Below are 20,045 nucleotides of genomic sequence, written 5' to 3'. Positions count from 1 at the left end.
TTGGTGTCATGATGTGTGACCTGACTGCTAAGGCTTGGCAGATTTTAAAGGCCGTTTCATGGCTGCAATCTTAGCAGAAAAGCTGTTCCAAATCTGCAGTCCTCCCCTAATTGAACAGATAAACTGATAAGCAACAACAGATTTTCTGCCATATGAGGCCAAAATCATTTCTGGAGGGCGTCTGCGCACCGAGATCTTGATCTGACACTTGAGACGGAGGCTAAGGATGATCGAGACAATGAGAAATTCTAAATGTCGTCAGTCAAGCTGAGGGAATATTTAAGGCTCCTTTAAAGGGATTTTAATCTTGATTCTAATCTAATACTTTTGAGAGGAGATAAGAAAGAGTTCTGCAGGATGAGAGAGGGGGAGAATAAAAGCCAGAAAGAGGGAGGGAGGGAGAGAGAGAGAGAGAGATGAGATTAGACAAAGCTGGCTTATCAGTGTGTATTAAATCCACCACTGTATCAAGGACAGCCGCTCTGGACTTGTTCAAACCCTTGAACCAGCGGGGTGTGTTTGAAGGGATGAGCCGCCAAGTTACAGCATGTCTCCATTTGGGCTTATTCTATAAGTGTGTGGCTGCATGTTTGCTCAGTTTGTGAAAAGTGTGTGTTCAGTCCACATGGCCGGTCCACAACAACAGAAAAGATCTCCTGAAACAGTTGTTTTTGGAGATCAATGGTCTGTCATCGTACTCTTTTTTTCTTTGTTTTACTCAACAGCATTTTCTTTTCCCACCTTCCAAAAAATAACAGGAGTAATTGGGGCCATTTAGCAAAATTTCCTTCTGTGTTACTGCAAGGTTTTAAGTTATCCATTGGTCTAAATCGGTGTTAAGTCACCCTTGTGTTCTTGCCAAATTACTGTTTGAGATGTTTTGTTATCAGACCAGAAAATCAAGTCAATCCTCTACCTCCAACCTTCTTCTTCTCTTATCTCAATCACCCATCCCATTCATCCATCCACCAATCAGTCAATCCATCCATCCATGTAGGGGAAACAAGCAGACCCATGCCCAGAGGAGCTGACCCTGGCCTGGCCTTATGTCACATACCCCTCCATTTCCTCCTCATGCCTCCGTCATGGACTCAACACATTTGTATTCCACAGGAGAGAAAATTAATCTTTGACCTTCACTCCTATGTTTGGTATTTAAGTGGGTGATGTATGGAGGCAGAGTGTGGGAGAGATGGCGAGAGAGGCAGTAAATGGGGCAAAGTGAAAAAGAGAAAAGGAAGTGGAAAGGAATGTGATAGTGTTGGAACTATAGTGAAGGATAAACCCAACTAAAGTCATTTAATGCGCCTTCATCTTTGCTGATTACAGTTTAATCAGCAAAGATGAGATGGCATAAGTCATGGTGAGTTATACTGTACATTGAGCAGGGCTTAGTCTGCAATCTGACCACAATCCCTACTTAAGCTAACCATAATTGAACTGTCATTTCAGCTCCTCTTTGGTGTACACACCAGTTAAAAGACACTGGGAAGCATCTCAATCTGAGCATCACACAGATCCAAACATTCAGTTTTAAGTGACTTTTTAATGAGAAAAAGCACATTTCTCTTACAAAATACCACTTCTGGGTTCAAATAAACACTTACAAACATGCTGGGTGTTAGTCTTAGACAATGGGAGACGGTGGTAATGATCACAGATTGATCCCAGCTTCCCATACCTCTAACCAAACTTCTAGCGCTACATGTTGTTAGTACTACTATTAGTGTACATTTTCATAGTATACAAGAAACTGCATTTGAATGCTATAATTGAAGTACTGCCAAAAAGCAGATGGCAATATAACCCCAATGCTAAAGCTCCAATGTTGGCCAATCAGAAGCCTGAAAAAGCCATTACCAATAGGCTACCTGCAACTAAAGTTCAAACCGGGTCTCGTCCAAAGCCGGCGACCTTTGTGGCGAGCAATGCACCATGGGAGTGTTGGATTATGTAGCAGAGACCTCCGTAGCTCATTCTGATGCCTCTGTTGCTCAATACAATTGATGAATAACAGCACACTTATGTGGAAACATGTAAAAAGTCCTGGTTGCAAGGTTAGCACCTGCACTGTTTTGGCCACGTCTGCCATTGCACAAAATTGCCTCATGTCAACAAAGGAGATAACAGCACACAGACTAAAAAGTCAAAAACTCTGCTTTTCCTGTCTTACACGTCCAAGTTTTCCAAAAAGGTCAGTTTTCAGTGATCTAAAACTGCTTTTGTGTGTGGATGAACGGCTTCATTGTGCTCTCTCTCTGCTCCTTCCACACTCTGATTCCCATTCTCGGTAAACAGAGACAACAGAGCGACTGCCAGGAATGTCTTTCTAACCTAATCAATTGTGTCGCAGCTGGATGTCTGTCTACCCAATCAGCTGCAGGTTTGATCTGTAAGCATCCAATCACCTCTCAAACACTTTGAACTCCCCAAATCCAGTCAGCTTAATGTTTAAAGGCAGTGAAAAACCATTCATCCTCCAGTTTGATCTGGTTTTGCATCTTACTTGGCTCAACTCTGTGTGTGTGTGTGTGTGTGTGTGTGTGTGTGTGTGTGTGTGTGTGTGTGTGTGTGTGTTTGCGCGCTGCAGTCGACCCGTTACAGCCTGCAGGCATATTAGAATTGTGGTGAAATCCTGGAAGACTCAATCATTGTGTGAATACAAATTAATGAAGTTGTACTGTATGCGTGTGTGTCCTATTCTTTAGTGCCAATTGCACTCACTGCTGTTTTACATCTTTTTTGAACACACACACGCACACGTACACACACACACACACACACACACACAAACACAAACACACACACATGCAGCACTCTGTCAGCCTAGACAAGCTAATCCCAGATAAGAGAGCGAAGACAGGCCTTTTCATTAATGGCATCAGCTCGCCAACAAAGGCTGGCTGACAGGCTGGCTAACTAAAGCACAAACAAATACACACCCACACACACACACACACACACACACACACACACACAAACACAGGATAAAGTTATTTCAAGACACCAAAGTGATTGAGATGGCTATAGATGAACAATGCTCTAATAGAAACCCAGTTTCAAAGACAGCAGCAGCAGCAATTTGGGTGATTTCTTTGTCGAAGTCCGCTTCCACAGCGATAATCTGCACTATTTTCATAGAAAATAAACACCAAACACGTGTCAAATAAATGATACTCTGCTCCATTTTAACTGTAATTTGCTCCTCTGTAATTTTTATTCTACCTGTATGCAGTTCATCAAAGCGTAATCTTGATTTCTTGATGTTCTCAGTTAGCCTGAGCGGTGGGAAATACAGAAGCAACACTGGTTCTTAATAATTATTAATCAGAGTCAACAAACACTCATTTTTGCTGTCTCAGAGCTCTAAACAGATTCCCTGTTACACAACAACTGTCCCATGCGCAGCTGCAGCAGATAGGAAAATTACCCAAAGGAAAGAGGGTGAGTACACAAACCTACAATAAAAATTAAAGTCTTATATACGTGAAAAAAACTACTGCCCACATTGTGAAACAGCTGCATTTACATAATGCAGTCACAGTGTATCATACAGCTTAATTACACAATAGAGAGTTATATGAGAAGATTGATCTACTTTAACATTTGTCTGGGAAATAAAAGGCCACGGTCAGCAGACGGTTAGCTTAGCTTAGCATTAAAGAGGAGACAAGGAGGAGGAAACAGCTAGCGATTAAAACGTTGTTATCTCCTTTGTTGAATCTCTACAGACACCTGCGTGTAAGAACAATAAATTGTTGCGTTGCAGGAGGTTATGTGTGGGTCGGTTTTTTGGCGTTGAGAAGTAACTTGATGAAGTATCTGCTGGTTTCCTGGCAAGCTGACGACAAGACTTAAGGAAGTTATAGCTCCCAGCCAAGCGGGTAGGCGGATCTTTAGACAGAGCCGGGCTAGCTGTTTGCCCCTGTTCCCAGCCTTTATGCTAAGCTAAACTAACTGACAGCAGTGATTATAAAAGCTTTACATCTGCCCTGCTGAACGCTTTGCCTCGAGCTCTTTTGCAGGCAAACTGCACAGAGGAAGTCGGAGCGTGGAACGAACAGGAAGTCGACACCACGTCCAGACTGAGAGAGAGACTGACAGCTCATCACTGCTGGGCTGGGTTGCTTTCTGTTCCTCTCTCTTTGTCCATTAATGAGCTGCAGTAATGTTATGCTGCCTCCAGAGGGCAAGTTACCACTACTGACCACTGAACTGTGAAGATTCTGCAGTGAGACAGAGAAAAGAGAAAGAAGCAGCATTTTTCTATTTTCTGTTTCGACGACCAGTTTTCTCTCCCGTCCTTTTTTTTTTTTTTATCTCTTCTTTCTCTTTAACCACTTCTGGCATGAATTCTCTCTTGTTATCTTTTTCATAGCTGACTCAAACTTGCCCTTCATACGTGCATCCTTTTATTCCAAGCATTATATTTCTGTTTTTGTCTTCGTCCCACTGTGCATGTTCCACATTGCATATACTCTCTCGCCTTCTCTGCATAATCCACGGTCACACCAGGCTCCCTCATCTCTCACATGTATGCCCTCTTTCTCCCTCTACATGGCACATGAACATCACTGTGGCTTCAAGCAGATCTTGACAGTGACAAGAGATGAGTGCTAAATATTCCCCTCTTTCTCTACCCCTCTCTAGCCCACATACACGAACATACACACACATACACGCATCCGCGCTCTTCTGTCATTGTGGAGGCTGAAACACACACAATCGCTCCCACAATTGCTCTCAACATAATCTCCCATCTGGTCAGTGTTTGTATGTCCAAACCCGCAAATCGCTGGTCCACTTTCCAGCAACCATTGAGATTCCAAAACTCACACACACACACACACGCGCACACACACACACGACGCACACACTTGACTCCATGCGATCATGAAATCACCCCTCTTCATTTTGCCAGCCATTATTTGAAGCAATCGGCATCATTAAACTAGCAAAGCACTCATGCGCACATGAGATTTCTCATAGTTTTGGTCGTACTGATCGCACGGAGCAGAGGACCACATAGAACTGTAAAACTGCAGCTGTTCATGCTAAATGGAATTTATATGTCTCACACTAAAACACACATCTGCTTCTTCAAACCAACCGCAGACGACTCAGTAAAAGTTTTACTAACCTGAGGTATTACTCCGATAAAGACGCACGGACTGGCCTTACCTGCGCTCACAGTGATGGCTTCTATGAACTGGTCTCTCCAGCTGTTGGTTCCCACCAGCAGAGCCAGGTTGGTTTTCTTGATCAGCTTGTCCACTGTGTTCTGCCAAAGGACAGGCGAATAATAACGGTTAGGTGGGAGACGCCAGCCAGCACACTTCAAGCATTCATTTCATAAAATCGGTCGTTCTGCGAGAGCTGGTTTTTCGCCATTTGTTTCGGCGCCAGACAACAGGAAACTGGCACCGTCCTTTCAGAGAAAACACGAACGTTTTCAGAGTTTCTGGTGGCAGAAGATGCTGAAAGGAGTGATGCACAAACGGGAGTCAGCTGCAACATGTTGATCCCTTTCAATGAGCAGAAAAATATTGAATTTATGGAAAATGTTGGCTTAACTTTGAGAAAAACTAGTTCCTTACAGGACCTGACAGAGAAATAGACACATGTTCATCTTTACCTTCCTGTTGTGGTCACATGACCATCTCTCTCCTTCACATACAGTTTTCCCACTTAAGTAAAAGGTTGAAAATAAATCTTTTTCCACTCAGCGTCACATCTTTACTCTGTCCCAGCTCCTTATTGAAGCTACATGATGTGCACTGAGTGAAATATTCAGACTCCTCATGCTTTTTACGGCTGCACCATTCAATCAAATGGAAATATTGTAATTTTCTATGACATTTCCCACAAATTCAGCCTGACATATTTGGGACATTGAAGAAACTCTTGGAGGTCTGCCAGAACCTAAAATAAAGTTTTGTGGGTTTGAGCAATGTACAGTATGTCCTGCTTGTCGGGGGGTGAGGTTTAGGGGTTTAGGTGTTGAGGGGCTTTTGCTTCCTTCCTCCTTCCTCCCTCCTTGTCTCCTTCATTCCTAGCATTTGTATGTCTTTGTTGTTTTCTTCAAAAGGAAGAAAGTATGACTGAGATAACACACAAACACCCGTGAGTATATGCACGCACGCACACACACACACACACACACACACACACACACACACACACACACACACACACACACACACACACACTAATTAGCCCAGCGGTAGGGATTGCTCTCTCTTTTTCTCTCCACTTCAGAGGAAAACTGGGATGCTAATTGTGTTGAATGGAGCTTAGGGGTGTAAATAGTGCCTCGCTGCTGCTGTGGACACAAATATGCACACGCACACACACACACACACACCACCAGCTTTACTCCGCTTATTGTATGTGGAGTGTTTACTCAACCGTACTCGGCGAGGTTTTTGTAATACCGTCTTTGTCACTCTGTGTAATGCTGTTATTTTTACCTCCCTTGCTCTCCGTCTCTTTTCCTCCCTCAGATCATTACTTCAGACTCAGCTGGACGGGTGTGAAATACGTATGTGCTTATGCATCCGTGTGCACGTGTCTCTGCCGAAACACACGCATGTGGAACTCTTAGAGTGGGAATGAATGTCACTGGCAGTGGTGACCAAGCTGAGGGCAACAAATGACCACAGACCTGATGCTGACCCATAATTCATTGCACTACAATAAATCCCTTTTTCTCTCTCTCTCCATCCTGACTCTCTTTCTCACTTATATCTCTTTTCTCTTGAAAAACATTTGATGATGATGAGGAGTTAATTAAAGACCCGTTCTAATGCAGCGTTAAGCTGGGTTTATGTACATAATACTGCAAATTCAAATGCATTCGTGGAATAATAATGAAAGCAACGCGGGGTATGCATAAAAATCAGCCTGTTTCAGGCTCCTGGAAAGTACAAAAAAGTCTCTTTGCTGTCAGATGGACGGCAGCATCTTTCCCTCTATTTCTGGACTCATGATTAACTCCTCTGTGTTTGTGCTTCTGTCTTACGTGATGCCAGAACATGAGCTTCTGGACTGAAGGTGTGCTCGGACTGAACGTGAAGTGAATTTTACAGGCGATGGATGCGAATTCGCCCTGAGCTCCATGAAGATGCGACACTGTGCTCCTTTCCTTTAAATCTCTACTTCAGAAACCCCAAAGTCCCACCAGAGTCCCCGGTGAGATCTGAGATAAGTCAGAAAACACACGCAGGTACACTCCAGACACACACACACACGCACACACACACACACACACACACACACACACACACACACACACACACACACACACACAGTCTGTCTGTACTTCACTACTTAGCTGCAGCTCAAGTCCGTGTACTCCGTTTGTTTGCTTTCAAAAACAAATAAGCAGGTGCTGCAAAAACAGGCCCAGCTATAAAATCAGAGTGAAATTCTCTTTGTTATCGATGCTTTTCTTTTGTTTAGTGGTTTTGTCAGTTTGAATGAAATCACTTAGATTTCAAAGGAAACTTTCAACGTCCAAACTTTCTGTTAATGCATCTCTTCTTTTGTTCTCCTTCAATCTGTTATGTCAGACACTCTCCCGCTGTTCTCGCTCTATGCCGATGGAAAGCACTTCAGATATCTATAGGATCCAGTTCCATGCCCACAAACGCGCGCACGCACGCACGCACACACACACACACACACACACACACACACACACACACACACACACACACAACTGAATGTACAAAACAACTTGACAAGGTATAGCATCCTGTCAAGTGGCGAGCTATTACTGTGTGTTAATAACTGTCTGTCTAGAGTGAGCGTGTAGGTGGAGCGGCAGCAAAGAACATGCATTAGTACGTACAGGCACGCACACACACTCACTCACATACACACACATAGATATAAAAACTGTAACATGGATGGTAATTACATCCACGCTTGTCTTAAGAGTCTGCGTGGGAGACGGAGAGCCACGAAAGGAGGAGAGGATGCACACATAATGATTGCATAATTATTTCCTGTATGTATTGGAAAGGTTGTGCGAGTGTGTGACTATGTGAGGGAGGTGGTTTTGTGTTGTTTGTGTGTGCATAAGTTGCTACATCAAAAGAGTGTCCTAGTATGCATGAGCTCAGACGAAGCATGAATTAGCCTTCATCTGAGCACAAACACACTCCCCTGCTTCACCTTGAACTCGTACGATTCCTCTATGATGACCTCCAGTTTGACGTGGTCTCCCAGCATGGGACGGCCCATCTCAGCAATGCGCCGCTCCTCTTCATCTTTTCCAGCCAGCGGCTCTTCTTCCTCCTCCTCTTCCTTCTGCTGCTCCTCTGAAAACACCAAAGACAGCAGCGAAGAGCAGTGTTAGAAGATGCTTACTGTCAGTTCTGCTTTCAGGGAGTCCTGAGCTCAGACTGTACATTAAAACAAACAATAAAATAACAAGACAGATAAAAACATCGAGAGCGGGCCAGTTAAGTTTTGGTATTGGGGAATTATTGGTCATAAAGTGAAAATGAACAGCACAGATGAAAAGTGAGGTAATGCCCTATAAAATATGCAAGAACTCCCCTCTACAGTTTTAGTTTGTCAGTTTGTATCAGCAGTGTGAGAGTTATACATGTTAATGTGTAATGGCAGCGTTCATCTGGCCACTGAATCCTTTAAAACTCTGGAGCTCAGCGCTGAGACACACAAATCTCTTTATTAAATACAGATAATCAAACCATCAGCATCTAAGAGACCTGGTTTTGGGTGAACCACAGCAGTGATACACAACTACGTGGTTAAAAGACGAAACCATCCGTATTTACCGCCTCTCCACCTTTGTGTTAAATTAACATCTCGTTTCCGTGGTTTCAACTCATCCAATCAGGTTTACATCATTCAGCGGTTACAGGAGCATTTCTGAATGAAAATGTATTTCCAGCGTCTCTATCGTCTCATTATCCGTCTCTCGGTTTCTCACACACGACTGACCGCCTCTCATTTCCTTTTTCTTCTTTTCCCCCTTTTCTTTATGGTGTGTGTCAGTAATTGAGATTCACTGTAGAGCCTGAACTCACCACTGGGATCAAAGAGAGAGAGGGAGAGAGAGAGAAAGAGAGAGAGAGAGAGAGAGGGAGAGAGAGAGAGAGAGAGAGAGAAAGAAAGAGAGAGAGAGAGAGAGAGAGAGAGAGAGAAAGAAAGAGAGAGAGAGCGAGAGAGAGAGAGAGAGAGGCCATGATCAGATTTTCCACAGGGGAACAGTTAGCCATGCTTTCGCCTTCCATTATGCTGCAGTGCATTGTGGGTCTGCATCAGCTCATTGGTCATTTGTTCCCCTCACTTGAGCTACAGCATGGAGCTTACACTCACAGACGTGCATGCAGATTTCTGACAGGAGGAGCGCTTTCATCAAACTTCAGGACTCCATCACGGGCAGGAGGCACAGTTTGGCTGAAGAATGTGCTGCGTTTACTTCACTTTCTTCAACATTTAGTCTCAATAACTGATGCAAGTTACGCTCAAGCTGCTCTGCGCCGGTGTCGCTGATGATCGAGCTTCTCTTTAAATGACGATCAACCAAAATATCTATGAATGTCCTCCTGAATGGTGCATTGATGCAAAGGTTACAGCATGATGGAGCTTTTAAAAGAGGCCATCTGATCTGACGGTGAGCAAATCAGCTGTAAGATTATAGACAAGAAGTAATCACGTCAATAATACAGGCTGATTGGAATCACAGCGACATTCAGTTACATATTAAACACAGACTGCTATTACGAAAAGTTCTTAATTTTTCATTTTAAAAACAACATTTTCGGTTAACCTGCACGGTGAGCATTAGATCGCACATCCGCTCCGTGGTTCCCTTTTAACTTCACAATGAATTTAATTCACACACACAAACCTGCACAAACACACACTATTACACACTAAATAATGGTGATTTAATGAACTCAATTAACGGCCTACACTAAGCCTCATGTGGGCTGAACGTGACCGTGCAGTCTCCTCGTTAGCTACCCTCCCTCTGTGTGTGTGTGTGTGTGTGTGTGTGTGTGTGTGTGTGTGTGTGTGTGTGAAGGGACCTGACGGAGGTTGAATGTTGCAGGCTAAGATGCTGCTTCCTGTCAAGGCTGCTGTCTGCACCATTTATCATTTTGATTTTTCTCCTCTGTTGTCCTTCTCTCGGCTCCTTTGCAGCTCAATTCCATTAAACACAACTGAACGTGCTTTACGGCCGCAGCACGTACACAGAAACAGCTGGGAAAACTGGGAATTCAGCATTAAAAGATTAATTGGGCTGTTTTTTTTTCTACTTTTACTGTAGAAATACACTGTCATGTGTATACTGTATCTTTAAAAAGGCGGACAAAAGATACGAGAAGGACATAATCTACTTCTCCTCCATCCCAAAATATCTGTCTCTTTGTTACATAACTGTCTCTAACCTTTTCTCCTTCTTTCTTAATCTTTATTTTCCTTTTGACGTACCTTCTGTCATCTCATCCTCTTTGTCACTGCCTCTCAGTATTAAAGCCTACAATGTGTATTCCTGCTTTCTCTCTAATTCCTTCTTTCCTGATATAGCTTCAATTCAAATGAGCTTCGCCGCGCTGCCAGAGCAAACCAACAAAGAGCGTATGACTTATTCAGTTTGCAACCTTGCAAATGTAGCTGTCAAATTAACGCTGCTGCCTTGGTATTTTCACTGTGAACAAATTAGCTCATGTGGGCACAGTTGGTAGCATCTTGCTCCCATTAGTAATGTCAGGAGTTCCTTTTAGCATAAAGAGCACTTTTCTTTGCCTGCTGCCAACCCCAGCTGATCATCGTTTTCATTAGTTTTCCAGTCTATGCCTCCTTTGTATTCTAGTTGGACATCCTGGTCCTCATCCTGATAAGTGCAAATCTTGACCTCACATCACTAAATCAGTGGTGATTGCCTTGTCAGGAAGTGAAAACTGCAATGGATGAAATGGAGGAAAGTTCTTGCTGTGCTTGTTTGGATGAAATTACCGCAGACGGTCTACAAAACATTTTTTGGTCATTTTTGTTCAATTTCTTGCATTTTTCACCCGTATCAACAACAAGCTTTGGTGCTCGATAAAAACTCCTTGTGGTTTCTCGTAACCGTAAACAAAGCAAACCAGGCATTTTCAGTGTGTGTTATTGTGTTTCCAATGCCGAAAATCACTTCCTGCCCTCCGGTTCGCGCCACAACAAAAGAGTAACGTGACATCATATGCAAACAAGCTATTGGTATAAACAAGGATTACATGTCCGCACATAGAAATGTAAATTTGTGGTTTAAGTTGTTGCAACAAAACAAAGTTCTCTTGCTTTAACAAAAGTGAGCGACTTCTGTGATTCTTTGTGGTTAAAAGTCTCCAGAGAGGCTTTGTTCTTCCACTTTGAGGACAGTTACACGGCGGAGGCTTGTTCTGTGTCTTTTTAGTCTTGTCCCTGATCAAGTCAAGTCAAGTCAAAGCAAGCCATGCAGCAGCAGCAGCAGAGAGGCTTCAATGGCTGCCACTGCCTGGACTCTTTCTACGTGAGGAACTTCAGACAAATGTCAGATATTCTGGTCTGAAAGTGGCTGCTTGCAACAGTCAGATTAGAGTCAATGATTAAAGAGTCAGTTTATCAGTGGACTTCGAAGCAACTTTGATTTTAACTATGAGTGAAGCAGAAAACCACATATATCTAGTTATTTACAAACCTTACTTTGATGTGGAATTGATGTTACTGCATCTCTCTGCAAAGTCTAGATTTTCCTGCTGAGTTTGTCCGAGCCTGTGGTGAACTTTGCATGAGCTTTATGATGGATGTGATCGGAATTAGCAATTAAATGTGTGAAGAATTGGCAGACTATTTTCACTTCTAGTTTAAGTTCGGACCATTTCTTCTGAATATCAGCCACACCTCTGTCTTTCTGCCCCACCTCATTCACTGCAGCGGTGACCACCGAATAACATCTGCTGCCAGGTTTCAATCTCCTCTACGACCGTCTTGCTGGTCTCTTTTCGTCCATAGCTTCGTAAACCCTCTGCCCCCCACCTGTCCAACCATTTCTAGAACTTTCTGAAACAAACCTCTTCACGCAGTGATTGGCCAGGTGTTCAGAGGTGAGAAAGGAGGTTTGAACTTCTCTTTGAACTCTCCTTTTTTTCGTCCTTCACTCAGCTACCTGTGGCGCTTAACGAAGGCCCTCCACATTAAACGCTGCCGTGCCGAGTTATAAACAGAACAAAGCACAAGTTAAAAAGGCAAAGCCTGAAGTTAAATTGGAACATTTTTCTTTGATGCCTTGAAATAATCACAGCACAGTGCTCGTTTGGCACACAATGAAAAACTGATACATTTTTGATGAAGTATTGACTTTTTTAAAATTTCATTAGTTTAGTGCGTCTGTGTTTGTCTGGATGAGACATGGGTCAGTGTGTGCTGACAAGAGGCAGTGTGTGCAGCGTGCATGCCGGCTTTCACACCTTGTCATGCTCTGATGGAGTCCCTCGTTCTACAGAAGCGATGGAGGACGACAGGGAGACAGGGAGAGGAGGGGAGAGGAGGGGAGAGGATGAAGGACTGAAGGAGAGAAAGGGTAAAGAGAGGAGAGGATTTTAACACCCTGTCAATGTTGATGGATTCAGGTTCCATCAGAGGAGGCAGAGGAAGACGAGGGAAGAGCAAGAAGGGAGGCGAGGTATCTTTGCAAACTGTCAACATGTAAAGACAAGGGGAGGAGCAGAGGGGAGAAACTTCTGCACTGTGTCAGGGAGGAGATGAGCAGATGGAAGGAGAAAGAAGACGGAGGGGGAGACAGGAGAAGACATGGTGTGTGACGGGATTAAACAGTACAGCAGGGGACACGGCGAGGAGGAGGAGGAGGAGGAGGAAGGAGCTGGTGCACTGTCACACTTTTGGAGAGTCCCATAGGAGGAGGAGACAGAAGAGGAGTAGGAGGAGAATACATGAGTGGAACTTTTAGCTAGTCTTGTTTGTCCACAGGGGAGCAGAGGGGAGGAGACGAGGGGAGAGGAGAGGACAAAAAAGGGAAAGGAAGATGGAGAGAAAAAAGAAGAGGTCAAACAGGTGAAGGGAACGAGGAGGAGGAACACGAAATAATGGAAAAAGAGCGAAATGGATGAGGATGAAGGACAGATGAGGAAGAGAAGAAAAGGTGAGAAGTGGAGGAGGAAAAGAGAAGGCAGATGAGGAAGAATGAATAGAAAATGAAGGAGCAGGTCAGATGAGGATGAGGAAAAAGAGGGTGGGAGTTGAAGATCTGAGGAGGAAGCAACCATGTCTCCTAGAAATCTCTGCACACGGCTACTGACAACGTTTGCTGGGAGCAATCAAAGCGTGACTAAATGTTTTCATGGTTACATTCAAGCTACAAAAGCCAGATTGTGGTCTTGGTTAAATGCTGAGGAAATCAAGAGATTTGAAACATGATACAGGATGAATTTAATTGATTAACATTTATCCAAAAACAGAGTCTTTCCCTGCTTAAAGCGGCTACGATCAATACTTTCATAATAACACGTGAAAACAATGTGAGCGTATAAAATCAGCCACTGATGAAGCTGCTGAATCTGCAGCTGCTCTAAGCTTTACGGAGCTTCACACGGAGTTTCAGCTCATTATGTAGCTGCACAGCTGTTTAGGTTCACTCTCATCGCTTTTCCATCATTTTCAGCTGCATCAGGCAGCTCCTTTAAGTGAAAATGCTCTAAAACCCACTGGACAGTATCTGTCCCTCAGCAGACAGACACAGTTAGAGACTGGCTGGTGAACGTGGTCGAGTATTTAGCAGCTAAAGAGCCTGACGTTTCCCTCAGGAGTTACATGAAAATGGAGCTACAGCGGAGTAAATATTGGACTTGCACTCACCAGGTGACCAGACACACAACTTCAAACGTATGATAAAGTTGTTCTGTAAGAGCTGGATGTGTAAATAAGGAACTATTTGCGAACATGTTCTTCATATCAAATCTAAAGGAGATGATACGTCAATGCTCACAACTTTTTTCAGCTGCCCCCTAGTGGCCAAAAAGTGCATGCAGGTTTAACCAAAGTGTCTTAACTGCCTAAATTTCCATGTCATGGAAGCAACTATGGTCACCTGAAAATGCACTTGGCAGAAGAAATTAGTGTATTCAGTGTAAATGTAATGTAAGTGAAGAGGAGACAGAGAAAGAAGGGAGAGGAGGATGACAAGGAGCAGAAGAAAGAGGAGTGGAGGGAAGGAGGAGGAGAAGAAGGAGAAGCTTTACAGGAGATGGATGGGCAGATAAAAGATGATGATGTTGATGAGGAGGGACGAGGAGCGTCAATCCCTGAAAGAGTTGATAGATTTACAGTTGATCTATATGATCTTCTGTGCCATCATCATCACTTCTTTATCTTCAGTATATTTACACTTAACGTGCGATAACAATTAACTGAACTCAAAAGACAACAGCTACATTAATTTCCAATTATCATCAATCACCGCTGATGTAAATGTTGCCTTTGTCTGCACATAAAGATGCAAATAAATTCATTTACATTCTTTGGTGATTTACGCTGATTAATGACAGACTCTATGATACTGATTCAACACGTCATTAAAATGCATTACTGATGCTGTTTACTTCTGTAAACATCATAACGAAGGGTTCACTGAGTTTGTACATGACGGAAATGTAATGTACATTGCAATGATTAAACTAAATATGGAGAGACCTTGGTGAACAGACACACAGACACACACACACACACACACACACACGCAGACGCCGACTGGCATGACAAGCAGAGGATCATGTCTCCCATTAATTTATGTTGTTTAGCACACGCACAGTGCTAATGTCGGGGTTGGTAATTAAGTTATGTACTATTGCATAATGAAACACACACACGCTCACACACGAGGACAAAGGAAAGGGAGGATGAGAGGGGAGGACGCTGCTGTCAAAATCTCTACATTTGTGACCACACACATACAGAATGTGGTCACATGTTGCAATGTATGTTACTCTACTGTGTGTGTCCATGCACGTTCGGTACTGCGTGCGTATGTGTGTGTGTGTATTAGGACATGAGGTCATCATCCTCTGCGGGGCGCGTGTGTTTTCAGCTGGTTTCCCCCTCAGCACTGTTCCTTCCTCACGCTGCACCGTCTCCCACCCAGATGACTGATGGAGGTTCACGGGCTGCAGTGAACTCTCCTCTGCCTCCCTGTCCTGAGGCTCCTCTGGAGCAAATCAAAAACCTGCAATATCACAGGGTCACCTGGAAACGTCTAAAGCCTCCAGAAAAAAAAGAAAAATCTCCTACATGAAAGACGAGGGAGTCAGAGATGCATTTTCTCTCTTTACAGAGGAGAAATCCAGCCTACGTATCATCAGCAGCACTGTTCGATGACTGGATGTGTCTCAACCTGCGAATGCTGAATATCTAGCGCCAACCTGCACAAACAAACAAAAGCTGGATGCAAGCTTGCACCTGCTCTCCAGAGGTTGTTGAAAGCTGTTGAAAAGCTAGAAATAGCAGAGGTTGAAAAAGGTTAATGGAAAAGTAAATCGCACGCTTTTCATTCTCTTCTGAACAAATGAGAACTTGTGGCAGCGCCGTGGCCACGTATTATCATGAAATAATTGTAGGGAGGCAGATTTGTGATTAAATGGTGAATTTTACTCCAAAAGGGTACAAATGCTCTGAACCAGCAGGGACTACTTTGGCCGTCTCCAGTGGAAGTGACGGTGGAGGATAAAACAAATCGCTGCTTGGTGTCTGTGTTACAGCTAAGATGAGTAACAGGTTGACTGGCCAAACACTTTAATAGTCGTCAAAGTACTTTTCAAAAAGGCACAGAACCGTCTGCTTCACTCTGCATAATGGAAATTTCAAGCTGCATGATATCACGTAAACAGCGGCAGTGCTGAACGGACAGTCGAGGGCTGCTGCTGCTGCAGTAAAAGCCTTGATACTCATCCACAGCGTTCCTGTCCTCAGTGAAGTCAAACAGCAACAAGAGGAGTGACTGAGCTGCATCGTTTCCCTTCCCATCTCTCCAACCGCAGCGCCTCATATCAGTATAGCAAATGTCAGACCCGGCGCTTGTTTAGTCAGTACATTAATCCTGTCAACCTCTGCAGCTTACAGCAAGAAGAAGCGAGGAAAATGAAAGAATTAAAAAGAAAAAAGGAAACTAATATCAGGCTTTTATCTCTGGCTCAGAGGCACTTCATTAAAATATGAAGTTCTGGTTTGACAGAAGATGAAACAGGACTTTTCTGTTTTCCAACAACAAAAACTGACTGTCTTCTCTTACACTCCCTCAATGTTAAAGCTGCTTTCTGGAATTTTGTATCTGAGGCCACAATCCACACTTTAATAAACATTAGAGCGTGAATGAAATATGTGGGTTTGTGCAAAAATACATTGGGAAAATCAATTGTACATGCCGGCGTCCCGTGCTCTTTCAGAGTTCATCTACTGAAAGCTCTGCCCTTTCCAGCACTGATACAGAAGTTGGGATATAAAAATGTTGTCTGTATATTTCAGTGATTCACCTGATTTCTGCTATGAAATGCAAACATGTTCAATAGCTGAAACGTATTTGTATTTGTAATGCAGGAGCTCCAAACTAATGTTAGAGCAGATCCTCTGCTGACAGATACTTTTTCAGCACAACGTGTTTGAAACGATACGATCTTTAATTACACGTTCAAAGCACTGAAGCCATCAATAGGGATAAACAAATACAACAGATCTACAGTCAGATTTCCAACCCAAGGCTGCACAGATGAAACAGCAGGGAGGAAGATCACCTGAGAGAAAGAGATATCAAATAGTTTTTTTTTTTTTATGCTAGTGTTGCATCGAAGTTTAAAACTCGTCGTAACATTCATGAAATGACAGACGTAGTTCTGCCTGTGCAGCAGTTTTTAATGAAACCACATAAACAGTACTCTTACTTCTGGTATTTCTTATTGTAAGGATACTGCAAAACCTCCAGAACTGATGAGAGATATATGCTGATATGAGCGAGCCTCAATTAATCAGAAAACGTTATTGATCTCTGAGGGGAAATTGGTCAGTTGCTCCCAACAGCAATAAAAATAGAAAAAGACATAAGAATGTCTCATAAATAGAGACCAATATGAAATATGTGACGTGAATATGTAAACTATGTGTAATATGCAACAACTGAAATATATCTACGGTATCTACTTCAAGTACTACTACTGCTAATACTACAAACAGTGATTTTAGTATTGATTAGTCGTCTAGTTTGTGAGGCCTCTGCTACCCACTGCATCACATTTAGTTTTCACAAATAAAGTACACGACTGTGTCTTCTGTCTAAGTTCATAGAATATTGTTTTTCCGTGTGTGTCAAAGCGTCTAAGGATATTTAGCATGTTTGATATTACTATCTAAATCCTTCCGAGCAGCATGATCTGGGATCAGAAATGACATTTAAAATGAAATTTAACTAAGTTTTGTCTGCAGAGGTAAAGAAAGGGACACTTTTCTGAAGAAAAGTCCTTTTTCCCCTGAAATATAAGACAAGTGAGGGTCTGTTTTGAAGCATCAATACACACACAGCTGACAGAAATGCATGTATATACAAGCAAACACATGGCAAGTGTGTGCACATGAATACACACACTCAGACAGACACACACAGTCATGGGACAAAGGCCATTAAGATCTGTGCCGGGCTAATTTAGTTCAGAGATAACCACCATGTCAGTTCATAAAACGCACAAACCCACTGCAGCTCTTAAACTGTGTGTGTGTGTGTGTGCGTATCCCGGAGATGTGTTTGATCTCCTGACTGTGATAATGTGATATCCAGCCCTTGTCTTTGATCCACTCATCACTATAAACACTACTGATGCCTGGTAAACACAGGCTGCTGCCATTAACACACTGATAGCACTGCCCGATGTGTGTGTGTGTGTGTGTGTGTGTGTGCACGCGTGTGTTTATGTGCGAGAAACAGAGACAGAGCTACTTTTAATGAATGTACCCAGTGGACCTACAGGCAGTTTAAGGACAGCCCCTTTAGATAACAGCCTGAGCGCACTGGTGGGCTGGTTTCCCACCTCACATTAACAAGCATTTGTGGTTCATTTCAGCTAAAACACAAATAATCTTCACATAAACTGCTGTTTGCTTCGGAGTTGATTTAAGAATTACAGCTGAAATGCACATTTGTTTGCGCGTGTGTGTGTGTGTGTGTTTGAAAGGCAATAAATAACAAATGGAAAATCGGCCGTGTTTGTTCCAACTCTCTATTACATTAAACGGTAATCGGAACAGAGGGAGATGAGTGGCTTGGATGAGATAGTGGATTAACACAGTGGAAAACAGATGCACAGATGTGGCATGTGGCTGAGGACACACACACACACGCACACACGACACATCTGAAACCATACACACTCGAGTGAAAGCACTACGTAGCAGCTCTCAAAGTGATGCTCGGCGTGCATATTTGCATTTAAATTAAGAGCATTTTAAAATCTGAAACCTTTGACTGTCCTCAGTCTTGTGTTCAATCTATCTGACAATGGCGCGTTGCATAACGGTGTGACACAACCATTAGCTCCACAAACAGGAAGGTTTAATGGTCTCCCCCTGCAGAGGAAAGGCTTTGTTTGTGATATGATTCAGAGGAGACTGAAGACAATGTAAATTTCATGCTTTATCCCTCATTGTATTACAATGAACGTCTTGTACTTAAACTGCCTTTTATCTCCGCTGACGTCTTCGGGCTCTTTGTGAATCGTCGCTGTCCTGTGTGAACCACGAATCTCCGAAATGTCATCGTTTCATGAGCTCAGAGCAAACCTGTTGTCAGCTTTGTACCTGCTTCTGTTAATCTAATGAGATCTTAAACCGTACAATCAGGCCAGGACAGCCAGCTCGTGGATTCTATCTCAACTGATTCTACTGTGGAGCCTTTCTTTCTTTTTATGTGCTTGGAAGAAAATATTCCAAAAAGATGTGCTGATAGTGCTGCATAAAGCCCATAACAGCCGTAACGGTCTTGGTAATAGCATATGATGATGTGCTGTTTGCCTTAAACTGTGATATCTGTGCTGTGGGTGTTCATTAATACCATATTGACCCATGAGACACGTAAAGCTAAAACTATGACTTTGGGGCATTCCTTGGTGAGATGCTCTTCACGTCACAGTCATATCCACAGTGAACACCCTCATGGGTATTATCTCTATATGTCGTTCTTTGGGCCCGAATGTGACACTTTGAAGAGAGCGGAGTCATTTTCACACACCGGCAGGGAACAGATCTGAGCGAGGAGGAAACGAGCGAACAGGGAGCAGGAAAAAGGAAAGGAGGAGAAAGGAGAGGACAGGTGTGATTCCCACGGAGTTTTCTGCACAGACCTCTGAGGAGAAGCAGAGGAAGAACAGAACAGAAAAAAAAGGAAAGAAAAGCGTCCAGAGGGGAGCAGCAGAATCACTCCAGCGTGTGTTCAACCTGAATCCCAAATCAACAGGCCTGTTAAAACATAAGCGATTAGGGAGCAGCTTTTTGTCACTTCAGGAATACGGTGTAAGAGCGCCTGATGCTGGGATTTTATTTCCTGCAATGCTGCCAGCTGTAAAGTGCTTTTTTTCTTGCCAACTTTTAAGTGCTGTTGTCTGAGCTATCATATAAGGCTTTGCATAAAATAAATATGATTCAAGTTGCACAATCTCAGCTAAGATGAACATCACACCTACTCTGTGCTGCACGTCCCAAACATCACCTGTCAATCAAACAGCACGGGCAGGACTGTTTTTCCTGGATCTCTCTCTCTGTGTTGGTGAAGTTTTGCTTTGTGTATCAGGTGATCTGAACTATGTCCCAATAACTGGAGTTGAACTAGAACAAAGAGCAGTAGTGTTCCTGGAGCTGTTTCACCACCAACCACGATGAGGTTTGGGTTTTTCTAGCTGTGACAGTGTCCTTTGTGCAAAGCTTTGTGGGGGAACAGCATCCACAAACACTCAAAAATCACAATTTTCTGAGCATGCAAAGGGTGCGAACACACCACA

At 43.2% G+C, this 20,045-nt stretch overlaps 1 protein-coding gene across 2 annotated transcripts in view; it reads right to left on the bottom strand.

Moving 5' to 3' along the window:
• The window catches only part of slc8a1b (solute carrier family 8 member 1b), a 132,672-nt gene that overhangs the window by 19,650 nt on the left and 92,977 nt on the right, over positions 1–20,045 (bottom strand). For both annotated transcript variants that reach the window (XM_076743078.1, XM_076743077.1), the window contains exons 6-7: positions 8,179–8,324; positions 5,182–5,281 (exon numbers count right to left, since the gene is read on the bottom strand). In XM_076743078.1, the coding sequence (XP_076599193.1) occupies positions 5,182–5,281; positions 8,179–8,324 (246 nt within the window). The remainder of the gene's footprint in view (positions 1–5,181; positions 5,282–8,178; positions 8,325–20,045) is intronic.

Source organism: Chaetodon auriga, chromosome 11 (assembly GCF_051107435.1).
Source record: "Chaetodon auriga isolate fChaAug3 chromosome 11, fChaAug3.hap1, whole genome shotgun sequence".
Lineage (NCBI taxonomy): Eukaryota > Metazoa > Chordata > Actinopteri > Chaetodontiformes > Chaetodontidae > Chaetodon > Chaetodon auriga.
This window is presented reverse-complemented; position numbering and strand designations above follow the sequence as displayed.